General features: G+C 48.7%; 2 protein-coding genes across 8 annotated transcripts in view; both read right to left on the reverse strand.

Moving 5' to 3' along the window:
• CLIP4 (CAP-Gly domain containing linker protein family member 4) overlaps positions 1-6291 on the reverse strand; it is a 99107-nt gene extending 92816 nt beyond the window's left edge. The window contains exon 1 of one of the 3 annotated variants that reach the window (XM_031684920.2): positions 6099-6291. The gene's annotated coding sequence lies outside the window, so the exon portion shown is untranslated. Of the gene's footprint in view, positions 1-2828; positions 2849-3538; positions 3634-6098 lie in introns of those variants that run through there. The other 2 variants (XM_072937967.1, XM_072937969.1) reach the window with 2 other exon arrangements.
• Positions 6292-7335: 1044 nt separating this feature from the next.
• The window catches only part of TOGARAM2 (TOG array regulator of axonemal microtubules 2), a 49182-nt gene continuing 40272 nt past the window's right edge, over positions 7336-16245 (reverse strand). For 4 of the 5 annotated variants that reach the window (XM_072937971.1, XM_072937972.1, XM_072937974.1 and 1 more), the window contains 2 exons: positions 11566-11652; positions 7336-7811 (listed from right to left, as the gene is read on the reverse strand). In XM_072937971.1, coding sequence (XP_072794072.1) covers positions 7555-7811; positions 11566-11652 — 344 coding nt within the window. In that variant the 3' untranslated portion in view covers positions 7336-7554. The remainder of the gene's footprint in view (positions 7812-11565; positions 11653-16245) is intronic. The other variant, XM_072937973.1, reaches the window with a different exon arrangement.

Consider the following 16245-nt stretch of genomic DNA (forward strand, 5'->3'; position numbering starts at 1 on the left):
TTTACTCCCCATAACTACCTGAAATTTAAATAAAGTTCCATCAATCCATCCATCCATTTTGATGAAATGTAATTAAGGATGCACTGCACATGCAGGGGAGCAAACAGTTCATTCACTCAGGAGTCTAATTCAGTTTTATGGAGGACCCTGGACCCTGTTGGCTTGATTACACTCATGGACTTCAGAAAGTAACTTCACAGGTAGCCTGTGGGCTTTGCGTGGATGGAACTGTTAGCCTGGGTTCCGAATGCAGTCATCTCAGACACCCTTGACGTTTGGCACCCAAGTCAACAGTCTGGCTGGAATAATGGCGCTAAAAGGACTCAGGCAATGCCCCTAGACAAACCTGATGGGTCTGAATTGGAGGGAAAAAGATTAACAGGAGCAAGAGGAGAAAGAAGGAGGGGTGTGGTGAAAGCGAGCATCACCATGCGAGCCAGAGTTCCTCCCGCTCCTGATGGTTACGCTGACACCTCCATCCCCGCACCCTGTGACCTGGCTTTCATGGGCGTTTCTTCATCTATAAAGCAGCGATGACAATGCCAACCTACTTATCCTGCCATCTGCAAGACGTGAGCAAACCTGCCTTTTCTAAACCAACTTTTTGAGGCATTTCGGGGAGCTGAGTTGGTAATCCCTGCACTACCTTTGCTCGTAGCATTCACCTCTGCCATCGCTGCACTAAGATTCTGATGAAGAACTCAGAACCATTTCCCCTTCCTTCCAGATCTGTGCTTTGATCTTGAAGAAAGTTAAAAACAGCTGTCATATTTAGCTAGAATTGACTTGCTTCTTTGAAGAATTCCATGTCTTTCAAACTGAAAAGACTTTAAAACATTTTGCTAGCAATCACAACTACATATGTCAAACATACCAAAGAGGAAAAAAGCAAATTAAGCTTCTGAATCTCCCATTTATTCCCATGTTGAGTCCTAAGTGATTTGTCTGTCAGCTGGTAGGAACACAGTGCCTTGGAAATAGCAGGTTTTATTGCGATAAGGCTAGAGTTAATCATAATTATACTTTTTCTTTGTGTGTAACACTCTCCTTTTTCAAAGTACAATTATCTATATTGTTTCATTAGATCTTTGGAAAAAACAAACTCCTATGAGATGAACAAAGCAAGTGTTTTTTCCAATGTCTTTTACATGTGAGAAAAAAAGGCAGGCTGAGAGATGTCAAATGTTTTGCTCCCAAGACGCATTGCCAGCCAGTGGCAGAACAAGCCCCCAGCCCCTGGCCAGCCTTGGTTCTAACACCTACTGCAGCAGGATTTAGATTATTCCAGGGAGTCAGCCCTAGAAAAAGATCTCACAACCTACTTTGGAAGAAATTCTCAGTTTTCCTCAAATTTTGCAAATAGGAAATTATTTTTCATATCCAAAGTCCAGTTATAATTTTAGCCATTCCTCTTAAAATAGCTTGGATGGAAGCTCAAAATTTCCAAGAGAATTTAAAAAATAATAATCCCCTCTCTGCACCCTCCCCCCTCCCCCCCCACGTATAAAACTGCCCCTGGCATTAAGAAAATAATTTGTCCTTCATCACCGTGACCCCCCAAAATGGGCTTCCAGGTGAAACTTCCAGCAGGTACAGACAAATCCTCATTCTGGAAACAGCTCTTACACTTTACTGCTAGTGTCCCAAGTGGTAAAAAAAAACCAGTGGATGAGACAGAAGGGAAATATAGACCCTGGAAAACAAACTGCCTTCATGAAAATTATTTATCTAGCTTTTCTTTTCTCCTTTGGAAGGGACAGGATTGGCTGTGTTTACAAAATCTGGTGACTTTTTAAAGCTTGTGTTTAGTTAACAGCTTCTGACACCAGCCACAGTGTTGCTGGATCTCTTTCTGGACGTAAAAATTCTCAAGGAGAACCCAAGGTGATGCTAATAACAGCTGTCAAACCACAGAGAGGTAATTATAAAGCTGTGTGTGGTTAAAACAAAACAAAACCGTCAAATGTTACAACCTTCTTCACTGAAACAGCAAGTGGCAGGGTACAGAGAAGCCACAGTGCCCCCGGAATAAGCCCCAGGGATGGGAAGGACCAAACTGGACCACCTGCCCCCACCCCTACCCTTCCATCTCTGCCAAAACACCAGTGATAGTGGCTGACTCCCTGGCTATAACGAGCTCTGAATAAATAGTCTTTGCTTTCCACATGTGGTTGGTCTTCATCTATTTCCACAAATCCTATCCCTACCAGAGGCCACAGTTGGATGGCCAAGGGTCTGCAGCGTGTCCTGATGACCAGAGCAGACCAAGCAGGCCCTCTCTGCCCTGAAGTTTTTAGGGGCAAAACTCTGAGGCCAGATTAACTGCGGGAGATCAGGGGAATTTTAACCAGTCCTGTCAGACTGCCCCAAGGGGAGGTAGCGACCTGGGAGCCACAGGGTACCTGGAGCACGTCAGGGGCTTTGGAGTCAGACAGACCTGAGAGCAGACCCAAGCTCGGCCCTTTCTAACTGTGTCCTAGGGCTCGGCCCTCAAATTGTGGTCCCTGCCAGACCAGCTCCTCCCTCCATTCCCAGGAGATAGAATATGATCTTTTACCATCATCATTTCTCCCTTCTTCTCCTAATGGCAGAACCATTACAGTGTAAGGAAATTACAGTGTAAGGAAAATGCTTTCAGCAAAAAAGAGCTCTTTGATCCTCCCAACCCTTCTGCCCTCAGCTGAGAGTCACAGGAGGCGTGGAGGGGAGGGAACAAGCCTGCAGGGAGAAGAGCTTCAAGATGTCTCCTGGGATGGGGGTGAGGATGCCGAGGGTGGCTGTGAGGGAGAGGTGACAGGTCCCCAGTGGTAAGAACAGCCCTAACTTACCAGCAGAGAGAGCAGAACATGCTCCGTCCTCTGAAACAAGCCCAGCAAAGGCTAACATGAGTCTCAGGCTCCATAAAGCTCCAAGGCACATTCTCTCTTCCAACTCTGAGGGCTGCAGGGCCGGCAAGACCTTGATCCTCGCTGCTCCCAAAGCAATGACCCCAGAAACATAATGGCCAGCATTTATCAAGTGCTTCCTGGGCTCATGGCCTTGTGCTAAGTACTTACAAGAATTATCTCATTAATCATCACAATAGCTCAGTTAAAGTGGGCATTGTTGTCAATCCCCCTGCCCCTTGCTATCACATACACAAAACACACACACCCACACCCATACACACACACACCCTGGATTGATAAGGGAAGATCCAAAGCCACACACCAGGAAGCAACAGTGCCTGGATTTGAGTCCAGCCTCTCTGACTCCAGTCCCTTACCTGTCCTGAACCCAGGACACCCCAGGGCTGCCAGGTAAGGAGAACTGACAGGCCAGTTGCCCACAGGACCAAAGATCTGCCATGTTCTACACCTTTGATTTTACTGCAGTTTCAGAATTTGGCCACGCATTAGAATTCATTGAAGAGAAAAGTATAAAAGAGGAGAAAGAAAAGAAAAAAAATGTAATACTATTCAGACAGGAGAAAGAAGGAAATCTTGCCTTTTGTGACAACTTGAAGCTGAATTCAGAGAAACAGTAGAGTGGTGCTTACCAGGGGCTGGAGTAGGGGGCGAGCGGTGCCAGTGCCAGTGGTGGAGGAGGGAAATGGGGAGATACCGGGCAAAGCGTACAAATTTCCAGTTATAAGGTTAATCAGTTCTGGGGCTCTAATGCACAACATGTTGATTCTAGCTAATAATTCTGTATTATGTACATGAATGTTGCCAAGAGAGTAAATCGTAAATGTTCTCAACACAAATAGTAATTATGTGACTGGCTGCAGGTATTAGCTAATGCTGAGATGCGAATCATTTTGCAATATATAAACGCGTCAAACAATACAGTATGAAACAGAGGGTGGTCATCCGTTGGAGCCAGTAAACTATAGCTTGTTTAACAGTAAGAAACTGCAACCTACCTTCACTCATCAAGCTCACTTCAATTGTTTTTACAAAACCTTGCATGTCCTTCAAGCATTAGGTAGCCTAAACAGTGAGATGTTTGCCCAAGTTGTTTTTCAGGAACTTGGAGTCAGCTGTTACACAGCTCGAGCCAATTAAGACTGGTTGAGACTGCCGACCCTCCAACTGGGCATGCGTGACTGTCTGATCCGTGACCTTTTGACCTCAGAGAGCCAAAACCCCCACCCTCAGAGATGCTAGGGCCACGTTTTCTGAGCACGCGTCCCATGAAGAAGCTGCAGCTTAGCTGCACCTGCGCAAAACAATGACCTCACTTTTCTTGTCTTCTACCACCTTCCCCTACGCTCCCCACGCCTTGACATTTATCCCATAAACACCCGAGTCCCTGGCCTTCGGGGAGGCAGATTTGAGACTTGTTCTCATCTCCTCATTTGGCTGCCTCATGAATAAACCCTTTCTCTGCTACAAATCCCGGTGTCTCAGCGTTTAGCTTACTGCGTGTCAGGCAAACGAACCTGTTCGTAAACAATTGAACACCTTAAATGTATGCAATGTTATAGGTCCATCATATCTCAATAAAGCTGGGGAAATAAAAAAGAAAAAGACAGCTGCCTGGGCCCCACCTCATATCAACTGAATCAAAATCCCCAGGGGTGGGGCCCAGGTGTCAGCATTTTTTTTAAATCTCACTGGATGATTCCAAAGCACCATGAGAACGGAGAAACGTTTCTCTGCTCAGAAGGTAAGAAATGAAGCAGGGCCTGTAAAATTTTTTCCTAAAATCTCAAAAATTCCCAAGCTGAGGAATTCCTAAGCAGTACATGTTCTGAGACAAGTCTTTGGTCCTTGATTCTCACACTGGAGGGAGAGGGAGAGAGGGAGGGAGGGAGAGAAGGAGAGAGAGAGAGCAGGGGAGGGTGTAGGAGAGAGCACGTGTGCCAGCTCTTCCATAGCTGGAGGCTACATGCCACCCGCGCTCTTGGGTAAGTAGAGTTCCTGACCACACACAGCCAAGCAAAGAACAGGGTGGGCTCTGCTCAGACCCCCCCTGGCTCTCAGGACAATCTTCATTTCCCATCAGGCCTCATTCTTGCAGCCACTTCCCAAAGGCCCAGGCCCAGCTTACTAATACACTGTCTTCCCTTTGCTTTAAAAGTAATGATGTGGGAAACTTGAAAGACTGAAATTTCCTCCCCACCGGGGTTGTACCAGAGACTTCGCTGTAAAGCCCAGCTGCCCAGAGACTAGAAGAAAACCTGAAATAGTGAAGGCAAACAGACCATGCAAAGATTTATTCTTTACTTTTCAGCTGTTTGCAGTTATTTTAAACACCCACCTGTGAGGATTGGTACAGAGCTCAGGAGACGCTTCCTGTTTTGAAGACAGAAGACAGAACGCAGGCAGACAGGGCATTGTCTTTGAGCTTAATTTCTGCCTTCAAAATCCCGAGTCTCCTACAGTTCTAAAAATTTCTGAAACATTTTGATAGGTTCTAGATCTTGACAAGCAGGAAGTGTCAGTCTCACAACCAAACCGGAAAAAGTCTGCTCAGATGCTAAGCAAACTCAATTAACTAAATTGTGTAAAAGTTCACACATGTTTAAAATCAGCCTTTTAGGCATCTTTGAATGGTTCCTTGTCTAAAGCAGACCTTTAACCTGATTCGGTCAGAATCTCCAAATAGCATGGTGGTGGCGCTGGGGAAGCCCCTGCTGGGGTCACAAAGAGCTGAGAAGCAGCTCAGGCTGGGGCTGGAATTACCCAGACACACTTAAGCCTCCTATTAAAAGCCCAAGTCCCAGGATGACTGTGCCATGCCCAACCTCGCCCCAGGGCATTGGTAGGGGTGGAGGGGCAGCCTAGTTACAGCCAGTGGCAACGTGGTAGGATGGAAAAGTGACTTCCTCAGCCAGGGGCAGCCAGGGCTTTGGAAATAAAGGAGTTGATTTGAAGCTTCCCAGCCTGCTCTGGGCCATACTCCCCAGGAGAGGCTCACAACAGTGAAGTGGACCTGATGTGGTACCTGGGGTGGGTGACAGTAGAGAGGGGGCCACTGGTGGGCCTGCCAGAAAACTTGCTGGCATGAAGCTGAGCCTCAGGGCCTCATCCTCTAAGTCTGCCCCAGCATGGTGCTGTGGGCCTCGCTCCCAGGCTGGGGCTGGCATGCCGCCCCTGGAGCCTTCACCTTACCTGTGTGTTTGAGGTCATGATCTGAGCTCGAATTCTTCCTGGTCGCACCATGGTCAACCTGCACTGGCCCAGAGCAAGGCAGAGCCACTCCTACTGTGTCTAAAGCCCGAGGCAGGACATGACCTTCTCACTGCCAGGACCTCTCTCTGGCTGCTCCTCCATCGCCGGCCCCACCTCTCTCAGCTTCCCTGTGTTCTGACCCAGCCCACATCCAACACAGCTCTCTTCAGTTTCGCAGTCCGGCCCAGCTGGAGTAACCCGTGCCATTTCAGAGCTCCCACGTGACATCCGCACATCATCTGGCGCTTCGTGCTCCGCCCAGTCCTTTCATTTCTGGTCTTTCAAGTGTGAAACCTGGCCTAGTCCTCTTCAGAACTAGCCAGAAAGCCAGCTTCCAGAGAGGGCTTTTCGTAATGCCAGTGTCAAACTCTTCTCGCCTTTTGATACACTGAATAGGTCTCGTTAGAAGGTTCCCACAGGACCAACAGCCGCTGCACTGAAGGTTTTGTAAGGCAGAAGCAGGATGCCCCAGAGATGTTGGCTACATTCACCCTAAATCAGGCTTATGACAAATGGGCTGGATTTGAATGACCGACTCAGGATCTCTGGGTTCAGGAGGGCTTGTCCAGCTGCTAACAGAGAGGAGCTTTGCCCCTAAATGGTCTACAACATGTGAGTCTATACTACACATTTCCTCCTGAATTCTTCCTCTCAGCATCTGCAGCTGGTTTGGCTGTTGTCATGGATTTTTTTCTTTTTTTAATTTTTTATGTGTACAATATTATATTTTGACTTTTGCATACATTACAGTGAGGTTTAGTTTCTCTTCATCTATACAGCTGAACCCTTTTATTTATTTTGCCCTCCCCCCCACCCTTCCCCTCTGGTAACCACTATTCTGTTCTCTGTATCTGTTTGCTTTTGTTTGATTTGTTCATTTTTGTTTGGTTGGTTTTTGCTTTTGATTATATTTTATATTTCACATGAGTGAAAACTTACTGTCTTTGTCTTTCGCCATCTGATTTATTTCACTTAGCATGATACCCTCGAGTTTCATCCATGTTGTCACAGGATTTCATCTTTTTTATGGCTGAGTAGTATTCCACTGTGCGTATGTGATATGCATTGCATCTTCTTCCTAGGTTACCTCGATATCACATCTTGTTCTCTTTGTCACAAACCTAGCTATTGGAAAATTCTCTGAGGCTACAAAAGTACAAGATAATAAAACCTTAAAAAAATAAGAAATTCTTTTATTTCTACTTCAAAATATACTATGTACATTTGGAACACTAAGGGAAAGTAGACCAGGAGATTGTTCCATCATAAAAATCAAATAAGATAAAAATAATGATTGCCCACTTCAGATCCGTCTTTAATCCAGCTGAAAGGGGTGTGAGCTGCCAGTTGTCCTGCTGTCTGGTCCCTTTCCACTGTCGGTGACCTTGGGGCTGCCTCACGGGGATTCTGCATCTAAGAGTTCCTGGAGCATTTTGAGGACTTGCTTTGGCTGGCCGGCAGCCAGGTCCTGCAGCCGGGAGCCCATCTGTTCCTGGAGGCTCCTGGACAGCCGGCACACCACCGCGCGCACGTTCCCGCCGTGCCCCAGCAGGACGCCGTTCCCGGTCATGTTGCTAAGGAAGTACCAGAGGACTGGGAGGACATGCCGCTCCACTGCCTGCGGCTTTCGGGGGTACACTGAGGCCACCAACACTGTCAGGATGGAAAGAGGGAGAGTTACTTGAGTCAGGCACCCCCTCCTTCTCCCACTGCCTTCTCTTGGGACATCAACTCTGTCCCCCCAAAGGCAGGCAACCCAGCAGGGCTGCCATCCACATTACCTAGGGCTCACAGCATGTTTAGGGGCCCACAGAAAGTTTTTTAATTCTTTAAAAATCAGAAGAAAATATGAAGATATCCAGCCTGGTTTATATTCATGTTTCTACCAACCAGTCATAAAATATAATTTTTAACAGTTTTTTTTTTTTTTTTTTTTTTTTTTACGGAGGAAGGGGTATGCAAAGGCAAAAGTGCTCAGGGCCTATGACAGTCATAACTGGTCCCTGCAGCCCAGGGGAGAGGAAAGAGGCAGACATACCTGGATCGCAATCCGGCCTCTGCTACTTACTAGATGTGTGAGCTTGAGAAAGTCACCCAAACTTTCTGAGCCTGTTCCCTAATGTGTAAATAAGGATAATAATTCTGAACCAAACTCTCGACGTAGGTAGACGTTAGGTGGTAAATGTACGAGAAGGCATGAGTGATGGTGCGCTCATCAGCATTACCACCTCGGGCGTTCAACAGCGAAAACGTGCACTAGGGAGAGAAGTCAAGATGCTCTCAGAACAGCCAGCGGGAGGTGAGAGCAGCATGGCCTCTCCAGTGTCTTGACGCCAAACCTCACGATCAGCCCGGCAGTAAAGCAGGAGGCATGCACGTGCTTTGTAAACTATCAAGCTCTGCACAGACCCTTCATTCCAGTGACGACCCCACAAATCGGTTATCCCAGGCCCCCCACCTTCTCTAAACCCCAGAAAATCCAGAAGCAGGCTAAACCTGCTGGCAAGCCCTCCACTCAGTAGATGCCGAGTTGCCCCCAATGTCAAGGCCACGTCAACAGCTACACCAAGCCACTTCGGAGGGGCTGCTCTGGCCCTCAGCCTTGGTTGCACTACATTCATTGCTAATAATGCTTGCTTGACAATCAGCGTGCTCTGCCTGTCATCTTGCCAAAAGATAAGATGCTGAGAGAAGCACTTGATTTGTTCATGAGGCAAAGAAACTGGCAGGTTCCCTGGGCAGACATATGCCCAGGAAACTAACACTGCCTGAGCTCGAGTCCAGGGCTCAGAGTCTTGCAACGTGACTCCATTTCATTCTCACCCGAGAGATAGGACACTCATCCATTTCACAGAGGAGGAAACCAACACTCAGGGGTCAAGTAGTTTGGCCAAGACCCCAAGGCTAACAAAGGTGGAGGACAGAAGCCAAGCCTGCCTTGACTCCAAAGCCCATGCTCTTCCCACCCGTCACGCCCCGAACTTCTTGGAGTTCCACATTTCAGAGGCTGGCCTGGAGTTTTATTTTTAGTGAAACCCCCTATTTGTTCTTCCTTCATCAGCTTAACTTAATTCAACTCCCTAGGATATTTTGCAGCAGGAGCCCCATGGGGCCCCTCTGACTTCAGAGCCAGGCTGGGACAGCAGGGGACCAGAGAGGAGGACAACTCCCCTGCAGCTCAGCCTGAGTTCCCGCAGTGCCTCTTCCCGTACACTGTGTCCCTCGACCTTCAGGCCAGACCCTCAGGGTTTCTACACCCCACACTGTGGGCCTCCTCAGGGACTCCCAGGGTCACAGAGACCTCCAAAGTAAAGGCCGTCCTCCTTCCTGGGAAGGCAGGACCGCTCTCAATGAGCCAACCCAGCCATGTCTTCATAAAGTGGGGTCAAGATGCGACAGTTACATTACCTGTGCTGGAAACAGGCACAGTTAACCCGAAAGCCACCGAGTCAGCCCCAAGGGTGATGGGAGGTGGGCAGCCATAAGGAACCAAAAAACCCCAATAATCCTGATTATCCACCTATACTGAACAACTATAACTCAAAGGCTTCCTAAATCTCTGCTGAATCTCTCCTGCAGACGGAGGTGAGAACTATCCCAAATGCCAGACCCAGGCAGGACTCCCCTGACCCAACCACAGGTGTGACCTAGCCTGCCGCACCCTCCAGGCTCTCCCTCCCGCAGCAAGGCGTTTACACCCGGGCCCCAGGATGGGCGCTTACTTTCACCATCAGTCCACATTCACCCGCCTGAGGAGAGGGGGCTGGCTCTCTAGCTGGCAGTGTTGGCTTTGGGAGGAAAGCCCTATTAAGTTTGAGCTTAAAAGGCAGCTAAAGAAATTAGCAAAAGATTTACTCCCATTAAGCTGTGCTATTATTAGTCCACACCTTGAGTCAATTGAAATTTTCTTCCCTGTTCCTGGCTGACAAGGGGTTAACAGAACTATGTAGGAACTCTTGTGCTTGAGATCTCTTGGAAATAGATGGGAAATATTTACAGTAAATGGATACTCACCTGCCTCTGGGGCCCATAAATTACCTATACAAGGACAGGTAAGGGTTTCAACCAGAGAATGCTGCTTTTGAGCAACAGAAAAGAGTTTCTTGTCTGGTACCCAGGGTGGTTTCAGTTACATGGTTCTATTCTCATCCCAGGGCACCCACAGCCCAGCGCTGTGGCCGCATTATCGTCCCCAGCCCAGCCCAACTTGCCTCACCTGCTTGGAGAAGGCCTGGCACTTGGACTGGAGGTAAGGGGCCATTCCAGGGACACTTAGAGGACTGAACCAGGCCACAGAGGCAAGGCCAAGAGGAGTAGATGGGGCCACAGAGGAGCTGGAATGATGGCCTCAGGCAGGCAACATGCCTGAGCACCCTTCAAGGGCCTAATGCTGTGAGGCCCTGGCTGGGCCAGATGAAACTCGGGCAGGAAGGCTGGGGAGAAGGGAGACAGAAGAGGTGATGCCAGATGAAGCAGGCACCACCCAGGTAGAGAAGAAGCGTGAGAAGGGCTTTGCACGTGGGCAGGCAAAGGGGAGAGGATGGGAAGTCAGCCACTGGCACCAAGGAGGCAAAGGCAGGGCTGCCCAGGCACAGAGCACAGTACAGAGATTGAGGGCTTGGATTTGCAGCCCAGCTTCTGGGGACAAATCCTGGATTATTCACCAAGGGACCCTGGGCACTTAACCTTTCTGAGCTCCGTGTTCCTTATTTCTACAAAAGGGATAACCATGGAACCCATGCCCTCCCTTGTGGGGTTGTTATGAGAAGTAAATAATCCAGTGCATATCCTTGTTGGGGGTAAGAGGGCAGAGCCTGGAAGGCCAGGCAGTCATGGGCCTTGTGGGCCATTCCAGGGACCCTGGACACCATCCTGGACACTGCTTGGGAGACACGCAGGGACTTAAGCTGGGGTGACATGTTCCATCTGCATTTTAGGGGTGCCCTTGAAAGTCTAGAGAACAGATTGAGTCCTTCTGCCTCCTTCCTAGATGGGACCCTCCTAGGATAGGGGAGGAGGCGTTTTGGCAAGTTCAGTAACCTGCCCAAGATCAGAGCGACAGTGCTGCCCCTGACCTGGCCATGCACCCACAAGGTGGTGTCTACCAGGAGGCATGGCTTTTTCTGATTTATGCAGAGGAACCCTCTGGGCTGGTGGAAGCCCCCTTTGCAAAGAGGAAGAAATGCGCAATAGTTTCTTTAAAACTATTTTGGTTACGTACAGACCTGCCTCATTTTGACCAAAAACAAAGATTATCCTCTGGCACTGTGGGAATTACTTTTAGAAGTAGATTATCAAATTTTTTAAGTGGCCTATGGGGATTATTTGATGATTTTTTGGTCTAAGCGGGTAGTTCAACTGTCAGCCAGGAGAGAACAGAGATCAGCTGGAAGGCTGGGGTGCTCACCAGACAGACGTTCTGTGACATCAAGCACCGCGCGGCCTCTCAGGAAACGCACCCGCCCAGCAAACGCTTGCAGGAGGCCAAGTTTGTCTGGAAGAGATGGAGGGTGTCAGTGGCCAAGGTGCTGTGGCCCAAGCAAAGGCACCAGCTGTTCAAGGTCCCATGGCACCTGCGCAGGGAAGAGGCCCTTCGGCGGCTGAATTAACTTTTCTAGGTCACAATGGAGCCACTTAAAAAAGTGAATGTACAGGGCGTATTTGGGGAACAGTGAGTGGCCTGGGATAGTTACATGGGGTCCCAAACAGGCCTGCTCTGCTCCCACAGGTCTGGTTCATATTATCTGAACCATCTGTGCTTCCTCAAAACTGCTGTGATCTAATCAATAGGATGTACCCACAGCCAGATGGTGGGTTACTTCCACATTGAACATTTACTGATATCCTCTGTGTAACAGGCATAGAGCTAAAAGCTAAAAAAGACCTGGTCCTCCTCCTCCTCCACCACCTCCTTAAGAGACTTCTTTGACAAGGAGACAGACACTTGAACGTGAACTCCAACACAGAGTGAGAGGCTCCATGCTCAGGGAACCAAGAGCCTGGGGGTTCTGGAGCAAGAGTGACCAGCATATCTCAGTCTGCCCAGGATCTTCCCCATTTTAGCACCAAAAGCCTCACATCCTTGGCAAACCAGGTTGGTCGGTCACCCTAGCAGGAGCAGGAGCACCCAGCTGGCTCTGGTAGGGTCAGAGGAGGGAAGGCCTGATTGTGGGTAGCGGACATGTATGACCTCCCCCAGCACCCTCACACCCAGCACTCCAGCCGCATGGCCCCAGGAGCCCAGCCATCCTGCTGTCCAGCCAGACCCATGGGTGAGGCCTGAGGCCCAAGCACTTCCCAGCTTGGATCTTGAAGGAACATTTATTAAAGATGAACCACTAATGGTGAAATCCCAACAAAAGGGGTGGGGGTGTTCCAAAGATAGAGAGCTACCCTGGCATTCTTTAGTTGTATTTCTGAAGCCAACTCCAGCGGGATCCCATGGCTACTGAATTTAGAAGCTGCTTCTTTCTGCCCATTCTAGCTGATGTCTCCTGGTTTCCCAAACTAGTAAACTGGAAGTCCTGCCTTCCTCACAAAAGACACACAAGGTGAGGACAGTGGCCCTTCACCTGAGAAAGGTGTGCTAACCTAGAAAGTACACAAGGTAGGACCAGTCTCCTTTTGCCCCCAGATCGCCTCTGCCGTGACCCGAGGAGGCACCCAGCTCACTGAGCTCCCCACGTTTTACAACCACAGCAGGCACAGCAGAATTCCATGGGAGACGAGGCAAGCAGCAAAATGCATTCCTCAGGGATGTGGCTGTGGTACCTGCCTGCACCTGTCTGGGAGGTGAGGGGCATCACCACAGCCAGCCTCAGGAAGTGTGTCCTGGGGTCCCAGGAGGAGACCATCTCAAGGCCAGACTTCCCTTTGCAGAGGACAGAGATTGGAGACCTGCCTGAGGAAGTCTTTCCAGGCAGGGTCCACCTTTTCTGAGTTCCTTCCCTACCTTGGCACAGAGCACCAGCAGCCCCAGAGGGGTGCAATTCTAGCTAAGAGCTAATTCCTACTTCCCTTGCTCTACCCCTGAGACCTGTAAGACACACGGAAGAGAAAATGCACACATGGACATCATGGACATCTCTGTGGCCTGCGAAAGCTCCACCCACAAGGCCAGAGTCTCTAAAATAATTTGTCCTGGGAGATGAAAGAGATGCCAGGCTGTAGAATATTGCAATTAGCAAGAAGTGGTCTCAGGCTGTCCTGGTAAAGCTGTAAATGGGTAAGAAGAGATTTTTATAACAACATCACCTGCATTCTTGCTTCCAGATGCCTCTGTTGGCCCCACCCATCTCAATAGCCACGAGCTCACCCTGAGAACAAGGACTTCTCCCTCCTTGCTCTCCCCCATCAACACTCAGTCCAGGACATTCTCTGGGCGCAGCTGGACCTCCCACTCCTGGCCACAGACATGGCCTCCCAGAGCTCAAGAGAAGTGGAGAACTTGGCAAATAATTGAAAATGCACATCCAGCAGACATCTATCCGTGCCAGACCATGCTTCCGTCATGCCTGGCACACAACAGGTGTCCACTAAATGCTTAAGGAGAACAAGGCAGTGTTAAAGCAGAGACACTAAGTTGGCCCAAACTGGTCTATAAACCCCAGACACCACCACAAGCAGCTGCTTCTCTGCCTCTGACTCCTTTTATAGTGATGGCTCACCTTTTGGGTCACACCCAGGTTTAATGAGAGGCAGTAAAGGACAGAGGCTAAGGGGTTGGATTCTGGATCTAGACCACCCAGATTTGAATCCTGGCTCTTCCACATTTTAGTGTATGACATTGAGTAAGTCATGTACCCTCTCGACACCTCAGTTTACCCAACTATAAAATGGGGATAATACTAGTAACTCATAGAGCTGCTGTGATGATTAAATGATTCACATAATGCTTAGGACAGTGTCTTGAGCAGATAATTACTATGTAAGTATCAGCTATTGTTACTACTATTACTATTACTAAAATACTCCAACAGCCCAACAACCTTCATGGAGGAGGGTCCAACTAAGGAGGTGGGAATCTAACTTCTGAAAACTTAAAAACCCATGAGCCTAGCCCAGGGTTTTCATAGGCTCCTCTTCTGTACCACAAGGATGCCACACTGGCCTTGGTGCTGCCCACACAACAGGGGAAGCAAAGCCCTTTAATGTGGAGAAAATAGCCACAGGCTGGCAGCCCAGACACCGTGGCCTCCCCGGGCCTAGCCTCCCCTCTCTGCACTGGGGCTGAGGCCAAGTGGGCCTCACACCTGTCCCATTCAGCCAAGCCCTGAGGCCACCAGGCCATGCCATCCTCAGGCTACTGGGAAGCAAGAGAAGAGCTTTTAATAAAGCATTGAAAAACATGGTACCACGGACAGTGGCAGCAGACACTGGAGTCAAACGAGACTCCCGACAACAAGCACAAGGCTCAGTTAAGTTCTATGTCACATGGCCGAATTCTCCATGGCCACCAAAACTAGGTCTCTTCATTGCAGAAAAACTGGGAATGATCCACTGAAACAGAAAAACACAAGCACGTGACGGAACTGTTCAAACTGACTCAAGTGTGTAATTATATGTAAATGCTCATGCCCTGGTTTTTTTAAAGCAGGATGCAAATTTAAATGTGTAATGTAATCATGATGCCAAACGCAAATACACCCAGAAAAAGATACTTGAAATGAAAAATGCCCGGAGGGGTGGGTGGGGAGGATATAGCTCCGTGGTAGAGGCATGCTTAGCATGCATGAGGTCCTGGGTTCTAACCCCAGTACCTCCATGAAAAAAAAAATTAAAAATGCCAAATATTAATAATGTTTCTTTGAGGAGCTGGGACTATAAGTGAAGTTTTTTTTCTTTCAAATGCTTCATATTTTTCATTTTCTCAGTATTTAGTAAGAATGACTTCTACAGTGGTGGAAAATAAACTTTATATTTGTAAGTTAACTAGAAAGACTGTGTAACAGCATGGGAAACTGGGTGGTGTTAAATGAAAGGCACAAAGTCAAAATTGTATTTACATTATGGGAATAGAAGAGAGACATTTTTAAGATGTCAGTATATTAGTGAGGCATCACAGGTGAATTTTTAAGTTTCACTAACAATATAATGTTGGTCACATGATTTACACAAGGTAATGAATTTAAAGTCAGAGCAAAAGAGCAAAAGCACATCTGAAGCTGCCCATTTTTGAGCTTATCTGTTCTCACCAGTGCTGGCCAGGGGCCGCACTAAATTAAGAGAGGTCCTTTTGGTGCTCAGTCTGAGCAAGACGGGGTGAGCTGTTAGCAGCCTGATGTTTTAATTAGTGAAGTTCCTTCTGTAACTAACCCAGTAACAGAGCCCCAAGCAGACCCAGCCCATCTGCTGTGGAACTGCCTTGATCCCCAGAATAACCCCCCTGAAATCAGAAGGTCTTGGTGCTGAATAGAAAGGATGCCACTCCAGGCTCAGCCCTGGAGAGGTCCTATAGCTGTCAATGACAAAGGGTAGTGGTCAGGGAGCAGGGCTCCCCCACATCTTCTTTTTGACTGTCCCCCAAAGGGGACATGGGAAGAAACTCTGCTGTGTCAGCCTACTTGCCGCCACCCCGCTCACCCCAGGGGAAACCAAGGAACTAAAAGAGACATGGTGGCAGATGAGGTAACTTGATCACCGAATTCCAGAATCAAGGGGGGTCTTGGGAGGTCACCTAAGAAAGACCAATCTCAGTTTGGCTGTGTGATCTGGACTTTGTGCCAGAAGACAGCCTTCCCTGTCTGTGTCCTTGACCCCTTGGCCCCCACTGAGCAGGAAACAAGCAGTAACAGGCTGTGACTTTCCATGCTTAAGTATTTCACAGCACTTCACAGCTCCTCTGCAGCCTGGAGCTCAGAGTGTCTCATAAGGTGTAAGAAGCCGGCTTGGGAGAAAGTTTCCCTCTGCACAGAGGGCTACACGCCACAGAGGGCTCCACGCCACTTCCAGGAGAGCCACCGGGCTCAGCCCGGGTGATCAGGGAGGAAGATGTACGCCCCTTCCCTTCTGTCACACCTGCACCAGTCTCTGCTTCCGCCTCCCAATCCCCTGGGACAGTGGGAAGTTTCATTACTTGCATCCATTT

Source organism: Vicugna pacos, chromosome 15, assembly GCF_048564905.1.
Source record: "Vicugna pacos chromosome 15, VicPac4, whole genome shotgun sequence".
In the NCBI taxonomy this organism is placed as follows: Eukaryota; Metazoa; Chordata; class Mammalia; order Artiodactyla; family Camelidae; genus Vicugna; species Vicugna pacos.